The 20,805-nt window shown below is 53.3% G+C and overlaps 8 protein-coding genes across 8 annotated transcripts; 3 read left to right on the top strand and 5 right to left on the bottom strand.

Moving 5' to 3' along the window:
- Positions 1–470: 470 nt before the first annotated feature.
- AYL99_07337 (hypothetical protein) lies at positions 471–784 on the bottom strand (the record flags this gene model as incomplete). The annotated part of the gene is made up of 2 exons (XM_018838846.1): positions 471–547; positions 622–784. 2 exons carry the CDS (start codon positions 782–784, stop codon positions 471–473), a joined length of 240 nt encoding a protein of 79 aa, XP_018691614.1.
- Positions 785–2,522: 1,738 nt separating this feature from the next.
- On the top strand, positions 2,523–3,153 carry AYL99_07336 (hypothetical protein; the record flags this gene model as incomplete). Its single annotated transcript, XM_018838845.1, has 2 exons — positions 2,523–2,667; positions 2,729–3,153. The coding sequence occupies 2 exons, from the start codon at positions 2,523–2,525 to the stop codon at positions 3,151–3,153; spliced, it is 570 nt and encodes a 189-aa protein (XP_018691613.1).
- A 466-nt stretch (positions 3,154–3,619) lies between these two features.
- Positions 3,620–4,929, bottom strand: AYL99_07335 (hypothetical protein; the record flags this gene model as incomplete). Its single annotated transcript, XM_018838844.1, has 3 exons — positions 3,620–3,818; positions 3,923–4,472; positions 4,548–4,929. The coding sequence occupies 3 exons, from the start codon at positions 4,927–4,929 to the stop codon at positions 3,620–3,622; spliced, it is 1,131 nt and encodes a 376-aa protein (XP_018691612.1).
- Positions 4,930–5,813: 884 nt separating this feature from the next.
- Positions 5,814–8,275, bottom strand: AYL99_07334 (hypothetical protein; the record flags this gene model as incomplete). Its single annotated transcript, XM_018838843.1, has 3 exons — positions 5,814–7,593; positions 7,664–7,782; positions 7,847–8,275. 3 exons carry the CDS (start codon positions 8,273–8,275, stop codon positions 5,814–5,816), a joined length of 2,328 nt encoding a protein of 775 aa, XP_018691611.1.
- A 2,618-nt stretch (positions 8,276–10,893) lies between these two features.
- On the bottom strand, positions 10,894–13,177 carry AYL99_07333 (hypothetical protein; the record flags this gene model as incomplete). Its single annotated transcript, XM_018838842.1, has 5 exons — positions 10,894–11,556; positions 12,256–12,684; positions 12,748–12,863; positions 12,918–13,086; positions 13,166–13,177. 5 exons carry the CDS (start codon positions 13,175–13,177, stop codon positions 10,894–10,896), a joined length of 1,389 nt encoding a protein of 462 aa, XP_018691610.1.
- A 1,680-nt stretch (positions 13,178–14,857) lies between these two features.
- Positions 14,858–15,640, bottom strand: AYL99_07332 (hypothetical protein; the record flags this gene model as incomplete). The annotated part of the gene is made up of 1 exon (XM_018838841.1): positions 14,858–15,640. One exon carries the CDS (start codon positions 15,638–15,640, stop codon positions 14,858–14,860), a length of 783 nt encoding a protein of 260 aa, XP_018691609.1.
- Positions 15,641–17,070: 1,430 nt separating this feature from the next.
- Positions 17,071–17,865, top strand: AYL99_07331 (deoxyribose-phosphate aldolase; the record flags this gene model as incomplete). The annotated part of the gene is made up of 1 exon (XM_018838840.1): positions 17,071–17,865. One exon carries the CDS (start codon positions 17,071–17,073, stop codon positions 17,863–17,865), a length of 795 nt encoding a protein of 264 aa, XP_018691608.1.
- Positions 17,866–18,180: 315 nt separating this feature from the next.
- On the top strand, positions 18,181–20,304 carry AYL99_07330 (tRNA pseudouridine(38-40) synthase, variant; the record flags this gene model as incomplete). The annotated part of the gene is made up of 3 exons (XM_018838839.1): positions 18,181–18,425; positions 18,537–18,737; positions 18,798–20,304. The coding sequence occupies 3 exons, from the start codon at positions 18,181–18,183 to the stop codon at positions 20,302–20,304; spliced, it is 1,953 nt and encodes a 650-aa protein (XP_018691607.1).
- Positions 20,305–20,805: the final 501 nt, after the last annotated feature.

Genomic DNA, 20,805 nt, shown 5'->3' with positions numbered 1-20,805 from the left:
ACTGGCCCGGAATGGGCGACTATCTGAAGGACTTGGGGGTATCTCTGAACTCGGATCATGCTGCTTCGCTATCTGCCTGTTCGAGACAGATGCGTTTTGGGGTATCTCAATTGTTCAAGGGTGCGTGAAAAGCAATATTCTCCGACCATCCTTCCCGGCCCGTTAGCCCAACTGTGGTCATGTGTTCGTGTGATTAGGGAATGAATTGCTGAAGAACGAATGGTATCGTCGTTACGGCAGGTTTCGTGTAGGCGTCAAAAGGGGTATAATGGTTGATTAGACGCTCGTCGACAAGACTGAGGGACAGTGCTAGACTTATGAAAATGGAACTCCGCGAGCCGTGTTCGGGGAAGTGATCAGGCCTGATAGGAGGTCGGTTGCGCGTTATCTTGACAACTGGGTAGACGTTGTAGGAGATTTGGGTTCTTGATCATCCATCAAGCATCGTGTCCGTTCCCGGACCACGCACCCTACGTGGCAGCAGGAGTGTTGACCGGAGCAGGGTCGGCTGGCTTATCGACCGCTTGAGCATCGGTCGGGGCAGTGCCTGTGAAAAGGACGAGTTAGTACCGCTGTCACTGCGAAAGAGAGAGAGAGAGCGCGCGCGCGGAATATACTCACCGGCAGGAGGAGCGGCCGGGTCGCTGGTCGAAGGCGCGGCGGCAGTGTCTGTAGGTGTCGGCTTAGGAACGGCAGCAGGAGTGCCATTGGTCTCTGTCTTCGTACCAGCAGTGCTGCTCTCCTTGGCCTTCTTGCGCTTGAAGAGAGCTTTGATCTTGTCCATTGCGTCGAGAGCTGTGATTAATGAATTTGTGTGAGAAAGGGATGTGGATGTTGATCTTGTATGAAGAAACTAATCCGGAGTACCGGAGGGACAGGGTTTGCGCAGGTGGGAGATTCAGAGGAGGGACGTACGAATTCCAGGCATCTGGGCTGACAGAGGTTTCGTTCGGTCTGGAGGAGGGGCAGACAGGTTTAAGTAGCCGCGAAGCAGTTGGGTAGGTAGGCACGAGGTTTCCGTCCGCTTCGATAGGAACGAGTGGGATGGAGAGGGGATGATAGGGTCTTCCGAAGGTGATAACGAGTCAAGAGAAGGAGTGAGGAGCGATGCAGTGACTGGTCAATCCGAGGTGACGCAAGAGCGATGGCTTGGAGAGTAAGATGGCCTCAAGCCGGCAAGCTGGGAACGGTGTGTTGACCTTGTCTCGTGATGGCGCAACAGGGAGAGGATGAGGTGAGGGAGCAGTCAGTTCGCGCTCCCGGACCCAAACTTTAGCTTGGCTGGATAAGTGATCAAATGGTATTGTTTAGCAGCAATTCAGGCATTTCCCGGAAGCGAAGTTGGTAGTTTGTTGCTGGTTCTAGAGTTGTCGAGTCGCGGTCGCACGGAACAAGTCGCCACGGAGCAAATGAGAAGTTGTATAGCGCAACGAAGCTTAACCCTGCGGTCTTGGAGCATGCAAACTGCGCCTCACCGGGCACGCCAACCCCTAATCTTTTTGATCTTCTGATCTTCTGATCTGCGAGCCCGCTTGTCCACGTTCGTTTCAACAGTCACCGGTATTATCCTCCTCCTCTCCTCCTCCTTTTGCGTATGATAAGCCAGGCATACCAATGCCAATCAACGCGGTGGATGTTGCTCAAATGTCCGTTTTTCCAAGGTTTGTGGGTTGCCTAAGGGCACATCGAATACGCACAGCAAGCTCCGGTTCCCAGCTCTCCTGGCTAGCTTTGGATGCACACGACGACTTACCTGCTGCTGTCTCACATTGGCGAATTCCGGGGGTATCCGCGGCATCCATGCTTGTCCAACATCTACCAGAGCTTCGCACCTCGTTAGTCATGATGGAAGTGAGATTGAAACTCCAAAGAACAAGGAAGATGATGAGAATAAGATATTGGGTTGAACAGCTATTTCTCCACTGACGATGGGCGACACTGGGGGACATAAGGTGCGGCATGAGGCCGGGTTGCTGACAATACATACCCACAGCTATTGACATCGTGCCGTCTCTACTATGACTGCCAGCACAGCCTGATCACCTACCTATCCACTACGTACTCATGTTCACTCTGTCGATGACTGTGAAGCAGCAACAGCATGGCCCCTGTCGTACCAAGGTACCCCGAGTCTTGTGCCCCCAACACATGGATACCAGAATCCAATGGAAACCCCAACACCAACTATCACCACACCTCTCAGTATATCCAGAACCGTTTCTCCCAATAAAACCCCCTCCAAATGAGGCGCGGCAATTCCGCCGTTGGAGAAGAAATGGATGACCGCCGACATGCTCCCCGCACACGCTCAAGCTCGGCACCGTGGCCTGCGGCTAGCGGGGTATTCGAGATTGATGGCATTGATCAATGGAAAGATTTCTCGTGTCCGTACTCTGCTTGACTGCGAACCTTTGACCACCTGAGAACCAGCTGCTTCTGCTGCTTCTTCTTCTTCTCCTTATTCTTCTTCACGGGAATCAAACAGATTAGAATAGGGAAACCCCCTAAACCGTTTGGACACCATGCGTCTCGACTACGTCCCCAATCCTCCCACCAACCTCTCCCCAGAGGATCAAGAGGTGCTGGAGCGGGTCAAGGCACGTCGGGGTGCCATGGGCCTGATCTCGCTGGATTTAACGCTTCTGCACGCTCCCAAGATCGCAGATGGTTTGTCGTAGCCCCCAGACACTCACTGGGCCACCATGTGCAACGCTGACTGATTTGCAAGGTTGGAATGCCCTCCTCGGTGCCGTGCGGACAAAGAACTCCCTGCCAGACGATATCCGCGAGATCGCCATCTGCCGTCCGGCCCTGATCAACCGCGCCTGGTTTGAATGGAACGCTCACGCCCCGATCCTTTTGAACACGGCTGGCTTTACGGAAGAGAAACTGTCGGTGGTGAAACAGCTGCACCCGACCTCCAAGGGGGCGCTCGACGACCGCCAATGGGCTGTGCTGAGATATGCTGATGCAATGACGCGAGAGGTGTCCGTGCCTCAGGGCCTGTTCGACGAAGTCAAGGCGGCCGGTTTCAGTAACCAGGAGATTGTGGAAATCACGGCCACGGTCGCGAGCTACAACATGGTCAGCCGGTTTTTGGTCGCGCTGGATATTGGAGAGGCCAATGACAAGGCGCCAGAATGGGCCAAATAGGGGATGGATGTCTGGCTAGGATTCTGGGTGACAGGGAAAGGACCAAGAGTCTTTCCATCTTGCTCAGTGCCAGATGCCGACTTCAGTTAAAACATTATCATATAAAACACTGCCATTTGAGGCTTGTCAAAGCAGCCTGCCAAGGAGAATTCAACTTCCTTTCCCTGCTCTGAAATAGGCTAGCATACGCTGGAGCATCCAGGATCAGGTGCGTGACTTCTCTGAACAAGGCAATCCTTCGGCCTTCCTCACCCAGGTCAGCGTTGAGCCTGTCCCTGCCGCGTGCAAGGGTATATTTCCGTGCCTGAAAACGAAGGGGACTCGCCTTGTTTCCTCTCTGTGACATAGATGCCTTGAACACTCACGATCTAGATGACCTGCTTTGCTCACTCCCTTGGCTGGCCATATATATATATACCTTGGCTTCATCATTCCTGCTAACCACCTCTCTTGATCTTGATCTCGATCAGTACACGGCGACCTTGCTGCTGCTGCTGCTGCCATTGTTCTTGTTGTTATCCATGTCGGTCTGTTCGAACCTCAACTGACACCAATCTCCGCACGAGATCGGTTCGTATTTGGGCGGGTGCGTCTCGTCCACGCAGCTGGGCAGCACGCCGCACTTCTCGTTGAAATTGAAGCCGAAGAAGAACGGCATGGAATACCTGGTCATCAAAGGCGGATTTCGTCAGCGCCACCCCCGAGCTTTATTTACATACTGTACTGTACTGCTCTGTTCTGTTCTGTGCTGTGCGAAGTGGTAACGTACCTGTCGACCGTGGACCGGTTGTAGACTCTGTGCACGGTAGACTTCATGCGGTCGTTGGTTAGGCGCATCAGGTAGTCGCCGATGTTGACGACGAACGTGCCCGGGATCGGCGTCGCCTTGATCCACTGGCCGTCTCTGTTGAGCACCTGCAAGCCGCCGTTCATGTCCTGCCAGAGCAGCGTGAAACACTGGAGGTCGGTGTGCGACCCGAGACCGACGTCCTGGCTCGTCGCCGCGTCTTCAGCCGACATGGCCGGGTAGTAATTGAACACGCCGTCGCTGCCGGGGTAGGTGGTCACGGCGTCGAAGTAGTCCTCGGGCAGATCTAGGCAGAGGGCGAATATCCTGACGAGCCGACGCGCCAGCGTGAGACATCCCTGCCAGTAGGCGATACAGTCACTTTTGAACCCGGCCAGGTGTTCCGTGCCTTCCCAGACATAGTTCTCTCCGCGGATGTACGGCTGGACTTCCGGGGGCACGGCGTCGGGGTCCTTGGGATCTGGATCGTATTGCGGCTCGTATCTCCACGCGAACGACTCGCGGTAGTCCACTGTGCCAGGGGTCAAATCAAGGCAACAATAAAAACGCACGAGCACGTCTCAGGGGAGGGGGGCCCGTAACTGACATCCTTCGGAGGGACTGGCCATAGCACTGTTCTTGGCTGAATAGCCATTGTACCACTTCCCCTTGGACTTGGACACCAGCATCTTCCTGTCCTCGGGCTGTGCAAAGAAAACCCGTGACGCGTTCAAGGCTGCTTGAATGGTGGCTTCGGGGATGCCATGGTTTCGAACATAGAAGAACCCCGTATTTTCGGCCGCGTGTTTGATGTCCTTGGCCAGAGTCTTTCGCGCCTCGAGATCGCCGTATAGGGGGCTGATATCTATCAGCGGAATCTCGTCCGGGCGGGCATCTCGTGGCGGCTCGGTCGATACATTGCGGTAAACCGGGCCATAGGCCGTACGAAGTTCGAGCTTCACAAACCCTGGCTGCTCAGCTTGGGACATTGTCGACATGAACGCCCCGGATAGACTCTTTGGAACTATGTGACTTTACCTGGAAGGAGCTTTGACTTGATTCCTGATATAGATTTGAGTCAATAAGTGCGAGGTTGACACACAACTTGCCCTAGGCAGCAGCTTTCAGGGGGTCGATATCGCTCCTGTTGACGTTACGACGGCATAATACCTACCAGGACATATCCGTGAGCGGCAAGCTCCGAGACGTGACACACATCTCCATCTCCATAGAAGAGCGTGCGGAGTGAACAATTGCCTCCCTGCTGGAGGAATAAATGGTGAGGATGCCGGAAGCCGTGTCAGCGTGATACTGTTCGGCATGGGAAGTACGTTGATCCGTTTCAACCTCCAGCATCTCCTCTCAGAGACAGACAACAAGGGAGAAAAGGACCAAGTCGGAGACCTCAACAAAGTCCTTCCACCGAACGCTTCTGTCAGTTTTGATTCCTCCCTTTTTAAAATCTCTCCTCTGACCATTCCCGTCGTTGCCTTTTCACAGCCCACATGGGCAACCTTGTCATCCGACCAAACTGCAAACCTATAAGGCTAGGTACGTCCTATCTGGGTGTGGGAACAATCATCAGCAGAGCAAAGGACAATCAATGTGGACAGACAGCTGGAGAGGGTCCTCGGTGATAGAGTCTCTGTCTTCTTGAGATATTCCATTTTCATTTTCAATGGTTCTGTTTGGGGGAAACAGCTCCTATCGTCTTCCGTTCAGTTTGGTGTTTCGGTATTGTGGAAACACATCGCCCTCGCCTTGGAGGACCAGCTCAGCTTAATATGGTACATGTATGTGCACGTAGCGCGTATTCACCATCCATCGTACATCCCCAGGGTGTGTCTCGTCCTTTCGCAAAGTGAAGAAGGGTTCATTTGTCTGCAAAGTAAACAAGAGCTCGTAACCATCCTTTCTCCATCATTTCCGCAAAATTGGGGACCAGCATCACGGCGTTGCTTCTGTTCTCGCCCACCGCAGAAACATGTTCTTCCAAAGCGTAGTCGATCATCGACATCAGACCGTCCGTCCAGTGTTTCATCTTCTCCCCAAAGAACCACTCAAAATCATAGTGCTTGTGCATTGCGTCCGACTTTTTCTGGAGCTCTGCGCGCAACTGTTCGAGGTGCTTGCTTGCATAGTCGACGATCGGCTTACTGCTCACATCGGCGATGATTTCGCAAAGAGTGATGGTGGCCACAGACCAGGTGTGAAGGTCAAGAGGGTTGTACCGTGGGGCGCCAGAGGTGGCCTTTGCGTCTTCAATGAGAACACTGGCCAAATTGACGGCACAGTCGAGAATCGGAGTTGGGAACGGAGGTGTCTGTGGTTGATACGGGCTCATCAAAAGCTCCATGAACCAGTGGAACTGCTTGACGATCGCGGAGTTTCTGAGAGTTTCGTCATAGCTGCAGAGGTGAACATCAAAAGCAGTCTGCAAGAAGTCCTTGTGAGCCATCTTCATATCTGTAGATGCATCCTCGTGCGGCAGGATAATCTTAAAGAGAAGATCAAGCTGGTGTGAGCTGGTTTGCAGGTATGCTGCTTCAACAGTAATCGCCTTCGGATCGACGTTTCGAATTGAAAGGTAGCGTGAGCGAGTCACCTCGCCTGGGTGAAGAGCGATACTCAACCAGTGATATTTGGTCAAGAGAAGGACGCAGTTCGTAGCCAGGTTGACCGTGTGGACGAAACTGGCCAGGTCGGGGAACGAGGTCGGGGCCTCACCACGGGCCGCTGCGACTTGCAATTGCACCAAGACATATCGGCTGTGGTTAAGGAGTTGCAACTTGGACTTGTCGCCTTCGCCTGCCAGGTGCTTGACATCATACTCACACGTCAACGAGATCAGGGCAAGAGCCCAGGCCAGCGCAAGACTGGTATCCATCGAATGAGTTGCCGGCACCCCGTTGACCAAATTGCCGAGATACTCCAGCAACTTTTCGTAGTTGGCGAATTGTGTAGAGCTGAGGGTTCGGGTCGGACGGCTGATGGCTGGGTCGAGATCGTGATTCAAGGAGAAGGAGGAATTGTGAGCGCCGTTGAGGGTGGCTCCGGCTCTGAGGTCTGGCAATAGGTCGACAGCGATAGCGAGCGCATGCTGCATATCGACATCGGCATTGCTGACAACCGCATCGACAATATCGTGGTCGGGCAGCAAAGGAAAGAGCGGATGATACTGCTCATAGTACCTGGGCAGAGAGGAATGTTCCATCTTGAAAGGTGGCGAGTCTTCGTTGGATCCCTGAAGGCGCGGCCGTTTCGGACGATGAGAGTTTTCAATCTGACTAAAGATCGTCCTGGGAGAATCGCGAAATTCGGGTTTCGGGTTGGCGTCTTCTTCAGAAATCGTAGCTGGAAGAGTTTCGTTGGGAGCGATGGCGAGGCTTCCGCTGGCACGCGATCGAAGGCTCGGAGCGATCGAGCTGATGCCCCAGCCGCCAGTGCTGGGAATGCGATCCCTTTGGAATTCAGCCCTCGAAAATGGGTTGACAGTTGTGGAAGCGGAGAAAGAAGAGGCACGATTGCTAAAACCAGGACCAGTTGGCTCATCAGGTGAAAAACTCTCGGCGAACCCTACAGGACCGGCGTCCAGCGATTGCCTCTGCTTCTGTTCCAATCCGTGAACTCGCTCTGCCAGCGCACTGATATACCTGGGGCACGTGTCAGTCTTTCATCGCCGGCCACCCTTGCGAGTCAAGCTCCATCAACAAAATCACTAACCCTTTGCTGGGACCACGCTTCATGGGTTTGCGCTCAAACTCGCAATTCACACCGGCCTTCTGGCAGTTTGTGCATGTCTTTGGCGTACCATCAGCCTCAGTGGGTGCATCACATTTGACCTGAAGGTAGGTTAGCACCAAGCCATCATGGTTTGTCTTTTGCTGTCAAAGTTTGTGACCGCACCTTCTTCCTCCGACATTCGTCGCATGCCCGAGAAGCCTTTGACCGTTTTCTCTTGTCACCCGTTTGAGGGTCTTGGGGTGTTTCAGAGGTTGCATCCATGCTTGACCGTGCGCCAGCTGGCGGGAAGGTTGCCTGGTTTGGTGTCTGCGGAGGAGCCATCGCTGGATCGGTGGCAGAGGAAGCCGTTGCGCCATTCGGGCCTATGGCCAAGCTATTGTTCATGGCTTCTCCGTGATTGATCTTGTCCACTGAAGCTACCCCCTCTTCCATCGGCCGCGCATAGGGAGGCATGGGGTAGCTGGGCGACATGTTGGTCAGCTCGGTGTCGATTGGGTAGTAGGATGAGGCGAAGTGCGAGGAGGCAGACCCGGCGAAATTGCCTGTCGGATCGTGCGAGGTTTGGTCGCGACCACCAGCTGGCCCTGCCATCTTTGTGTCCAACGCGATGGAGCAAGAAAGGGATGATGCCGTGCTTCCGAAAGATGGGAAGATGGGAGGGTGAGTCGCGCCTGAACCGACGGCAGTGATAATCTGGTTACGCCGAGTGCACGCTTAGGCTGGATTAGGGGCTAGCGCGGATGGTCTTCTGCGGGAGACTCGAGCCCTGTGCGGCATACCTGCCCTTTGCGTTGTACCTTTGCACCGCAGTCCGATACAGCCCGACCATGGGCTCAAAAAAAATCTGGGGAGAGCTCGAGGGCTCTGTCCGCTACCGACCCACGCCGTCTCGCTCCACAGCCTCATGGAACGGATACACTTTTGACCGACAGACGCGCCAGTGCACGGACGGACAATTTTTACAGAACGAGGCGTCTGCTCCTGGCGTGGATTGTGTGATGGAGAATGAAGACGCATCACGTCCGGTAAAGGAAAGTCAGAGTCGACGACATTGAAAGATCATGTCCACTTGACTGATGATTGATTGCACACAGCCAGAGATAGGGAGGAACCACTCAGACGATGACATTTCTTCTCAAAGAGGTCAACAGGAAGTCACTATATCCTACGACTGGAGCACGACACATGCAAATCGGGGGATGGTGTCTCCAGGTCGAAGTTGGAGGTCGGTTCAATGAGGAGTGTGCGACGAAGAAGGGAGAACTGTCCCTTGATGGAGGGAGCAAGTTGCTCTTTCTCGATTATTTTGTTCCAGGGCTATAAACAGTCATGTTTGCAAGGCTCCCTATAGTATTGAAAGGCGCAACAAGTGACACTGCGCAAGTTACAACACCAAAAGAAGCAAAAAGACGGGAGCCACAAGGAGGAAACGGACGATGTCCGACAAATCATAGTCGTCTTTGTATACTGCATAAGCACCAGCGTCTGATAACTGATAAGGGGACGGACGGGGTGATCATCTGCTGCAGCATGTCAGGTTAAACTGCTGCCGTTGTCATTGAAGTCGCAGCAACAAGCATTGTGCAATAACAAGGCTGAACCCAAGAGGTGCAATCAAACCGGATGGAAAGAAGCACAAACACCCGTGATCAAATCTGTATGGATGCTTAGACTTCCTCGTATTGCTCTTCAGATTCGACCTTCTTCCAACGTTCTACCGAGTACAAGAAGAGGGTCATGTGTGCCATGTGTCTGGGACAGCCACAACCCATTGTCTGACTCGTCTGATTCTCACAATCTGTTTCCAAGCCCTACTATGAGCGAATTATTGCCTCAGAACCCATGCGCAGAAAGGGAGGCGGCGTCGCATGGGGCGCTCGATGGCCTCTGCCATCTGCTGGAATGTGGTCCAATGGAAAATGCGCCGAGTACAGGAAGGGAGGGTGGGGGGCGGACATGGGAACCGGGTACAGGAAGAGTCCACCCTCGGCCCATCGCACCCACACCCTCCTTTTCAGCCACTTCCCACCCAGGTCGGGTCGTGCATGCGAGTGGAGTGGCATCATATGTGATGCTCCTGTGCGAAGATGGTCTTCTGCATGGTCTTTCCTTTTGCTGTTTGAGTCTCAGCCTGTTATCTGTGTCAGCTGCTGAATATGCATAACGTAACTAGCCACACGGGGTGTCGCCAAGACCCGCCATCTCCTGTGAGCATGGCTGCGGACTTCCTCGAGATTCCTCCCTCCCCTCTAGAAGAAAGACTGTGCTCGCTTCGCTTTTTCTCTTGGACGACGTGTTTGTGTCAGAGTTTGCAACTCCTACTCGTCGGAATCATGGGTATGCCTCCGCAGCAAAACGCTGATCGTCATGAGTCGGACTTGATGAGGTCAGTGTCACTGACGGGCCACTTTGTGGCGTCCGAGTGGAGGGCCATTTTCAAGTTTTTTCCTCGCCTGGGATGCCGCGCCTAACTGCGCCAGGCCCCATTCCCGCCCTCTGTAGGGTGCCGTGGCCGAAGGGAGGGAGGGAGACTTGGGAGGCAGCTCGGTTGGCGAAACTGGGTTGTCGACCGCCACCCACTCTCTTCCTGTCCAATCTGGGCCCCTGGATCTCCTCGGCATCCCGCACGTTTTTTGACATTGCGCAAACCAAAATGCGTGTGGAAGCGATTGGACACCACTCAAGCCCTTCCTGGACCTCCCAGCAATCCCTGTGCATCTCCTTCCTCTCAATCTGCGCTATCCCGGCGGCGACTACCCTTCATCTGGCGGGGGAGTTCGTGTTGCTGGACTAGGAACTCGTCGCTTATACTTTCTGCCCTTGCCTTCTTGTCCTCCTACAGACCGGGGGGGTGGCCGCCCCCCGTCTACGGTGACTACTCTTTTCGAGTCTAATATTTGCATCTCCTCGCCGGCCTGCTCCGCGAGAGAGTAATTTCTCCCTTTGTCCCTGTCGCGTCCGGTTGGCTCGGCGCTGGGCGGAGACTGCGGTAATTTCACGGCTGACAGGATCATGATGTCTCAGTCACGCTCGCTTGACGGGGTGGTTCCTGGGCGCGCGTCTTCTCCCTGGCTTCTTGTTCGGCTGGTGGGTAGGGGCGAAGAGCAGGGGGGCGTCGAAGCTAGGTGATCCCCTCCCGCCTTCCCCTCCTCCCACACAATACGAACCACCCTGGGAAATCTAGTTTGAGCCTTCTGTGAATGTTATCATCAGCGAATGTCAATGTTGAACCTCTTCCAGCGCCCGCCCATGACTCCGCAGCGGGGGCATCCGCGGCGCATCGGTGCGAGACCTGGTTGGACCGTGACCACAGGACTGCTGATGATCTGTCCAACGCAGTCGCTGCAGACGCCACAGATACACTCGGTGCATGCAAAGGCATTTTTCAATAGCCACGGCCGACTGCAGGATGCACAATAGATCTCCAACACATCCGATTTGCTGCCAAATGAGGACGATTGGGAGTGCTGGTAAGGGTGTGAATGGTGCTGGAGGGGGCTAGTGTTATCGTTGGACGAGGCCGATGTAGGGAGGCCGGAGCCTGAGATGTGGAAATTCTGACCCGATCCCCCGCTCTCTAGGGACTCGACCGATGGGAATGGCTCAGGATCATTGGGTCCTAGGATATCTGGTGGTGGTGGAGTCAGAGTGCGCTGCAGCGGAGAGGCATTGTACTGCCCAGGTTGGTGGTGCAGGTGATGACCAAAGGGACGGAAGCCCGGGGGCAGCGATGAACGCTTGTTGACATCCCCACTGGTCGACATATTGTCCGCGGCGGACAATCTACGAGCGGCGGTGGTGGTGGTGCCCGTGCCAGCAGCGGTGGTGGCAGCTGCAGTGGTAGAGGGCGGAAAGTTTGGCGACTGCGGCATCTGTAAGTGAATGCCAAGGGCATGTTAGCAAGGTTGATTATCGATAGTCTAACGCGAACAAGTAAAAGAAAATGAGGAGGTTGGTGTACACATTAGAGTAATTAACTGAGGGTGCATAAACTTTTCGGTGACAGAAACCCCCCTGGCTCTGGCTCGTCTCAGTCGCCTGGCCCGACCGCCACAGAAAAAAAAGAGTGGTTTCATCACCCGCATGTGGCCTGACCGAGAAAAATAAAAAACCAATGCTGGTGTTTCTTATTCTTCCGCTCGCTCCAGAGAGTCCGTCCCCCGGGCATTTCGTCATCTCCTTTCCCATTGAATCGGTCCGTGATTGAAGTCGTGGGGTCCTCAAAAAACACACATCAATCGTGGATCTTTCTGGGACCGCCAACTGTTCAAAAACCATCGACCGACACAAGGGACGAGTTTCCTCTTGCCCGGGAACCGACTTCTGTTGCTCGCATTTGATCCTTTTTTTTTGGCGCGTGTGTGGGTGTGCCTTTCGTGCGGGTATAGCAAGACATGACAGTCGTTCGTTTCGTTTTTGTTGTTTCCGGCAATAGTAGTGACAGTAAAATAGTACAAGACAATATACCCTTTTCTTGGGGAGCCATCCTCCGGGGGGTTCCTCTACAGAATTTCGATCTCTTGGCAGCAGCAAGTAAACAGAGGACAATCGAAAAATGTCGTCTGACTTACGGGAGTGAGATCACGATCATCATCAGCCTCAGTAGCACTCGTGGCAGCCTCGATCAGATCTTCCCATCTCTTGCCTTGAACCCACGCCGCTGTGGGTGGTTCGGCAGACATTGCTTTTCGGCCTTCGACGCTCAGCCGTCGGGAGAAATCCTTGGCCGAAAATTCCCTAGATTTTCCGCGTTCGTGCTTGCCCTTGCGCGCATTTTGTCCCATTGACGGCTTTCGGGGTCGCGGAAGTCTCTCACCGCGTCGTTGGATGGGCGGTAGCGATGAGTACCGGCTGCCCGGAGACTGTAGAATGGAGGGTAAGAGTTCGCGTGGACGAGCCGGCTGGAAAGGTGGAAGGCTGTCTTCATGAAATTGAGCGCGTAGCGAAGGTAATTCGAGACCCGACGTCTCACGTTTGTAGTCTGATTCTGGGAAAACATCCTGGTGTGCGAATGAGCACGGTTCTGGACGTGGCTGTAGTCTTGTGCCCTCAGGGATACTTACAAAATCCGAGTCCCAATGATGGAGTTGTGTCAGGGCAACAGCAGCATTGGCCGCTCCAGGAGGTTGCGCAGACACGGTCCCTGCTCCGGTTTGTTCAAATAATCCACTCATACCCGCTGTAATTTCTTTCTCAGTATGATGAAGCAAGGGGAATCATAGAGCCAACGTACAAAGGCCCCTAGCAGTAGGAAGGGCGGCAGTTGGCTGGACTTGTGGGCGTTGCGAAGGAGGAGTGCTGATCATCAACTGGAAACTCTCCTCTGTGGCAGGTAACTTGGGAATATAATGGTCTGGGTGGGCGCGTCGAATGTGTTCTTGCATCGACCGGTAGCGTTTTTCCTGTAAATGTCGGGGTCAGCGGGTTGGCGACGCGCAGAATGGGGTTAGGACGAGCGCACCCCAATGCATCTCTTTCTACACTGCGAGCCATCTTGGTTTGTGAGCGGACACACAACCTCATTTTCTGTATCTGTCGACACGAGAAAAGAGCTGGTGAGGGCAGGTTTGGGCGGCATGGCCTCTCACAGCGCTGACCCTAACCGCAGGTGCGAGTGTTAGGAGAGAAGGACGAAGGTCGGCGGCATTGATCGGACAGTCCACAACAAGCTTGGCTGTTTTTGAGCTTGAAGGGGAATCGACGTAATGATGGGTCCTCCTTCACATGATTTGCTCGTCGGGAAGAATAGGGTTGAAGGCGTGCACAACACAACAGAGTCAACTGCTGGCCTTCTGACGCGTGTGCAAGGAAACGACGAGGTGAGAAGGAGAGGAGGTCGGTTTGAAAGAGAGGAGAGGGTATTTTGGACTGTTGAGAGTTGGTGGGATGGTCGAAGAAAGAAAAAAGAGCTTTGAGCTTGGATTGAGGGGTGAGCGTACCCTAAGCTCTGGGGAGAGGAGCTTGCCCTGGTTGGTTTGGGGGGCTTTAATTGGCAGTGGCAGCTTCCCTCATGCTCCGGTGGTTCCCCTCTCTAAGCTCAGCAAGCTGCAGCTGTTCCAAGCGCCCACGCCCGTTAACCTTTGGCATCACCCAGGCAAACCTAGCGAAATCCAGGACTGTCAGACATCAACCCTCCCAGGTTCACTGCCACCTGCGCAGGCAGCGAAACTCGGGCATCAGTGTCAGACACTGGGACCGATTTCGTCCCGGGCTTCCGATGCCCTTACAACCAGGAACGACAACTTAACCCTCCAATCAACCAACACCTCCCTCACACCACCCCAGCTGCCAGCACAGCTTCTGATCGATGACCATCCATTGCATTCACTTCCCTTCCTACTGGTTCCTTTTGCTTGGTACCTAGTCAGGTACTCACGCCAATCATGACCTTGCTAAGAGCTCTGGGTTCCCCCCTCTCACCTCATCCAAGGTAGCTCTGTTCTCGGGGTTATCGTCACCTGTTTGGGAGCTTGGGATCGATGATCGCTGCCGATGACAACGCAAAAAGATGGCTCCAACCGTCCACTAGCATGTGCATCACCGCCAATCCTTGCAGCGTTGAGGTTGAGACTGCTTTCACACGCAACAAGCTTGCTTTGTGGCCCCCGGGCAAGCTTGAGCTCGGGCCAACCGAAGCTGCCACCCAGACCAACCGTCGTGCCGCCTACTAAAAAACCTATCATGCAGCATGCTGTCACAGCTGGAGCTCCTGTTCGCCTGATGTAGAAGTCATGCTGATGCATCAAGGCGGTGCATCCGAAGACCATCAACCGGACTTCGGTTCCGGTGGGAAATATGATACAACGATAAGGCATTTATAGAATCAGCAGCCTCGAACCATCGACTCCAGGAGTGGAACGGTGCTACAAAATCCGCCGATGTTGGAAGTTCGCGACAGTTAAAACAGTACTTGGCCCCTCGGAGCAGCGGGCAGGTTGACTAAGGCAGAAGCAAGTTCGTCAAGGCGATTGATTGGCTTGACCAGGCTTGGAGCTGTCGACACGAAAAACGCTGTGTGGTAGCACAAGAACTGATGACTGAAATGTTCAACATCGTTGGGCGCTGCGCATAACATCCACTAGAAGGCTGCCTGGACAATGTCAGGTCAAAGCACAGCAACGAAATATACAGCCGCCGGATAAACTTCTTCTTGCAATCGTCACCTTCAACGTCTTAAAACCCTTTGATGTATCTGTGCGCATCGGTAACTTCCATGACCTCGAATCGCATGCCAACGTCGATGTTTCCTTCGTTCCTCGGGCAGCACAACATTCCAAAGCAGGGTTTGAACTTGATGCCTTCATCAACCCTACGGTAACTGACCAACAGATCCCAAGGCTGGTGGGCATCCTTTTCTGCGGTGTCGGGATCGACATTGGGTACCGTACAGCGAGCACACCTCGCGACCACGTCAACGTCAATTGCGTGCAGGTTGCCGCCTGTGAGCGTAGTCCAGTACGAAGAGTCGCCGTTGATTCGTACTGTCTTCCACGAATCTTCGGACCATGGCTCCCCTCCTTTGATTATGATATTGGGCCGAAAACGCTCGATGGTAATTGCACTCTTGCCTTTCTGCTTCAATCTCGAGTTCAGCTCGGCAAGCGACGATTCAGAGGCAATTTGAATGGGGAGTACGTCCGGGAAATTGACGCTTTCTGTACGTCCCAGTTGTTTCGGGGAGCCGTTGCCGGTGCATATCCTTGGCTCGGGACCCTTCATGACAAGACAAGCGTCTTCGCCAAAAAACTCTTTGAACAGGGCCAGCATCTTGGGATCCGTGTAAGCATAGGCGTCAGTGATATACTCCCAGATGTCGACCGAAACTTCTTTGGTGTTGGCACTGAGCCACTCCTCACTGGGGTGAATTGGCACCTTCACTTGCTTGTCTGTGTCATGGCCTATAGTTATGACCAGGTTGTCGGAGTCGTGATCAATGGCGGTATTGATCAAAGTCATTTGTGGTTTTGAACGAATGGTGATGAACTTATTGCTGCTGTCAATGAACTAAACAACTCCACCATGCATGGGTCAGCCATCAGCGGTGGGGGGAAGACAACAAATCTGGGTATAACGCATTGCTTGGAGTGAAGGGGAAAGATTCTGGGCGACACGCGATACTCACCATCCACCGCCTATCCATCTCCAATCCCTGCCTCGTCAACCTGGCCGACTTCAGAGAGATCCCTCGGCATGATTTGATGGGATAAATGCGCAGGTCCGTGATCTCCGAGACTGTATATGTCATTTTGAGATGGGATGTCTGATCGAGTTCTTGTTCCTTGCGTCTAAGGTGTTCTGGGCAGGCTCGAGTTCCCTTTTTGTCACCTCGGATACTGTGACAGAATTGCAATCCCAAGTGTATGTTGCGAGCAAGAGAAGAGGGTGGCGGAAAAGGAGCGGAGAACGCAGATATATCTAGCACACGAATGTTTGAACGCTAACTTTTTCTTTTCGAATTTAGTGTTGCTGGTCGAAATGATGACAGCTGATGAAGAGGAGTGATAGGTAGGCAAGTCTGTACTAAAGGTCAAACGAAACTGTTTTGATCATCCTTGAACCCATCAACGCTCAATGAAGACAATCTCGTTCTCGCGATTCGATTTTCTCCTCCAGTGACCAAGATACCCACGTCACCAATGCTGTAGCAGCAAGAATATGATTACGGAAACGGTGTAATACGTTAGGGCACTATGCCTTTTCCGGCTATTCAGAGCGACCAGCCAACCAGCGAGGCTGGTTGTGGTCAACCTTCTCCGTGGACTTATACCTCACCCAACACATACGACGCTACGTCGCATCCGCTGATGTTTCGCATTTCGGAGACACGGCATGGCTTAGCCGACTTTTGGTCATCGACAGCGAGCTCCGTCTTCGCGCTCTTCCTTGCCCATTTCCCCTCGCAAATTTGCTATTCATAAAGGCATTTCAACAAAAGATCATATGGGCAGCCTGCTATCCAAGGAGGTAATTGAGACCTACCCAATCTGGGGAGTTCCGCAAATCGGATTTCGATATTTGATCAGGGCGACAAGTCTGCGGCTCGTATGATATATATGCTTCGCATTATAGGAGTGGATGTTGTCCCAACGTCCTCACAGATACCGTATCTTATCAACCATGGAGTTCTACCTACCATGTCTTGGGTTGATTGGCATGGGCTATTTCGACAGCGAGGAACCGGCCCGCAGAGTTCCAAAAAAGGACCGGGTTATCCAGATGCGGAATCCTTCCCGTTGACCTCGCCTGGACTATTAAAATGCGCCTTGGAATTTTGTCGACCAGATCGAAAGCATCAACCTTGAAACCAGTGACGATAGAAGCTGTGTTGGCTTTAATCACTGCGGTACCAGGTTCAGTCCATTCATTTACCCTACAGGTTCAACACCATGTCAGAACCGAAAACGATCAGAGTGACGCTGTCACAGATAGCCAAAACGATTGATCACTCCCTCTTACATCCGACCATGACGGATCAGGAGATCCAGGCCGGACTGGAAATTGCACAGAAATACCAGACAGCCACGGCGTGCGTCAAGCCGTATGCCATCGCGCAAGCAAAGAAAGCTCTTGAAGGATCAGGCGTTGCGGTCTGTCCGGTCATTGGCTTTCCTGCGGGCAACAGCACTATCGAAGTAAAGGTCTTTGAGGCAGAGAAGGCCGCCGAGGCAGGGGGCACAGAGATCGACATGGTGGTGAACATCGGCAAAGTGCTCTCCGGCGATTGGGAGTACGTCACCAAGGAAATTGGAGCAATCAATACGGCAGTGTGCAGGCACGGGGCAATTCTGAAGGTTATCTTCGAGAACGACTTTCTGCAAGACGAACACATCATCAAGCTTTGTGAAATCTGCTCGGACCTTGACGTTGCCTTTGTCAAGACATCAACCGGCTATGGATTTGTCAAGCAGCCCAACGGCATGTACATGTACAAGGGCGCCACGGTACCTCACTTGAAGCTCATGAGAAAGCACACCAAACCGGAGATTCAGATCAAAGCCGCCGGTGGTGTTCGCACGTTGGACGATCTGCTCTATGTCATGTCCATTGGCGTCACAAGGATAGGGGCCACTGCGACCGTTGCGATTCTGGAGGAAGCGAAGAAGAGAGGAATAGGCCACGAGCCGGTTGAGGTGGAAGTCAAACCCATGGCTGGAGCCACCATCAATGGCGCAGCCTACTAGGGCTAGTCATAGAGGGGGGGACCGCTCGACACGGCCAATGGGGTATATAGGCAGCCGACAGTAAGACCTACATCGATAGAAGGAGAACAGAAGTGATGTTTAATGCGCCAGGACTCATTCCCTAGTTGCGTCTGGCCATATGTGCATTCACCGTACCACCCTGCCACGGCGAACCGGGAAGCCGGCGAGCCGCTTTTTGCGGGGAAAGCGCAGATTCAGTTGGAGTTGGAGCACACCTAGAAATTTCAAAATAGATGCAGGCGTAAACTCACGTTGAAGCCTGGCTTCTTGATTCATGTTCTACAGGTCGCCAACATGGAGACTGGCATTCCGCAGGCCCCCGCGCCGAGTGCGTCCCAGGGCGCCTCAACCTCCAATATCGACACCGAATCGAGGACTCCCACCTCTCCCAAAGACGGAGCAGCGCAAGTTCGTGAGCCAGGACATGGTGGTTCAGATGCAAGACGTCCGCATCAGAATGCTCCTGGAGGGCGAGCGGCCCGAGGTGGTCGAGGAGGTCGTCAGGGCAAGAAGAGAGATATGGGGAGGAAGGAGTGGGCGTAAGTCTTGTCTCTTCTCTCTGGGATGCACCCGTAGATAAAGGGCGCTCCGTGATGGATTACTTCGCTCACCATTCTCTGGCTCTGGATCTTCAAGACTGACTTGCTAAGTAAAACCAAAGTAGACAAAAGGCAACGGAACGAGGATGAGCAAGCCGCTAAACGTCAACGGATCGACCAAGGCAAGGATGCACTGCCCATTTACGCTACAAAATTCAGCGAGGAAGTGCTTGCCGCCGAGGAGAGGAGACCCAAAAAGAAGGTTGCTGTGCTCATTGGGTACGCTGGTACCGGTTACAAGGGGATGCAGCTGTAAGAGCACCTGTGCAACTTTGGGCTAGTAGTTCGAGAGGCTGACCACCGTCTATTCAGAGCACACGACCAGAAAACTATCGAAGGAGACCTCTTCCAAGCCTTTGTCGCGGCCGGCGCCATCTCTAAGGCCAACGCCGACGATCCCAAGAAATCTTCCTTTGTGCGATGCGCCCGGACCGACAAGGGCGTCCATGCCGCCGGCAACGTGATCTCCTTGAAATTGATCATCGAGGACGAAGACATAGTGCAGAAGATCAACAACAATCTGACTCCCCAGATCCGGGTCTGGGGCTACGAACGGACAAGTAACAGTTTCAGCGCCTACCAGATGGTCGACTCGCGCATATATGAGTACCTGATCCCGACACATAGTTTTCTACCACCCCACCCTAGCAGTTTTTTGGGGAGAAACTGCGAGAAGTGGGCAGAAAAAACGGACGACGTGGACGGATACAGAAAGAGACAAGAGGAAGTAACAGGGTACTGGGAGAAGGTGGACGAGGAGATGATCAAGCCGATTCTGGCCGAGTATGACGAAGAGATCCGTGCCATTTTGGAAAAAGCACTCTGGCTGAAAACAGAACGCCCGACGGATGACGGGAATAGCGGTGCTCCCCCGCCGAATCCCCCAGTCATGGAGGTTGAACCTGAAACTTCTAAGCCAGAGGCTCCACAAGAAGCCGAGGACAAGGACCGTGCTCCCGAGAAGAGCAACAACGAAGAACCCGCCTCCGATGCAGGAGACGCAACAGAAGAGCCCAAGTTATCCCGATCGCGTGTCCTCGAGGAAGCAATGAAACGCGTCCGGCAAGCCTATATCGCTGCCAAACGGGCCTATCGCATTCCTCCTCAACGTCTCGACCGAATTCAAGAAGCGCTCAGTCTATTTGTCGGCACTCGCAACTATCACAACTACACTATCCAGAAGACCTTCAAGGACCCCAGCGCCAAACGAGTGATCAAGTCCTTCCTGGTCAACAGGACGCCTATTCTTATCAATGGAACGGAATGGCTCAGTATGAAAGTCCACGGGCAGAGTTTCATGATGCACCAGATCCGCAAGATGGTTGGGATGGTTGCGCTCGTGGTGCGCTGCGGATGTGATCCCAAACGCCTGGTGGAAAGTATGGGTCCTGACAGGCTGTCCATCCCCAAGGCTCCTAGCCTGGGTCTTCTGCTCGAACGGCCGGTGTTTGAATCTTACAACAGGCGCGCCAAAAGCGAACTCAGTAAAGAAGCCATCGATTTTGACAAGTACCGGGAGGAGATGGACCAGTTCAAGCAAGTACAGATCTACGAGCGCATGTATCGAGACGAGGAGAAGGACAACGTCTTTGGCAACTTCTTCAACCACGTCGACAACTTTCCGAGTGAGATTTTCTTGTTTGTGACCTCGGGCGGCATCCAAGCCACCAAGACGAAAGCACTGGTTGGGGCAGTCGAGGTTGTCAAGACGAAGAGTGGAGAAGATGCTCTATTGAGCAACGATGTCGACGTCGGCGTCGAGGACGAGGACAGCGATGCGGACGACGCTGTCAAGGATAACCACGGTGACGAGGGTTGAGGAACAGCGGTCCTTGGCTGCTTGCTGTACAGAAGGATAGACTCTGAGAGATGAGGACAATCTTGAGCACGAGTACATATATTACGAGGTCCATTGCGGCGATTCATGAGGCGTATTCCATCCAGCCGTACCGTTAAACACTCAAAACCACCCCGTTGTCAGGCCGAGATGGTTGATTTACTATCTTGGAATATTTTCATATTTCATTTCCGTGCAGAATCGTTTTTTTTTGTTTTTTTGTTTTTTTTGGAAAAAAGGAGAGACAGTCTACAATACTGTCCAATTCATTAAATTATATCTTGTATCCCCCCATACATTTCCTCAAACCACCTGACCCCATCAATCATGAATATACACCTGTGACATTCGTAACATACCTTATACACCTACCTCAGCGAGGATAGATAAGGTCGAACAATCCAAGGGAAGGATTAGTCCATCCACCTGAGCCATCATCGTCATCATCATAACAATACAGATGTGAATATGATGAACACGAAC

This window comes from Fonsecaea erecta (genome assembly GCF_001651985.1).
Source record: "Fonsecaea erecta strain CBS 125763 chromosome Unknown Scaff6, whole genome shotgun sequence".
Lineage (NCBI taxonomy): Eukaryota > Fungi > Ascomycota > Eurotiomycetes > Chaetothyriales > Herpotrichiellaceae > Fonsecaea > Fonsecaea erecta.
Note: the sequence above shows the minus strand (reverse complement) of the source record. Positions and strands in the feature narration are given on the sequence as shown.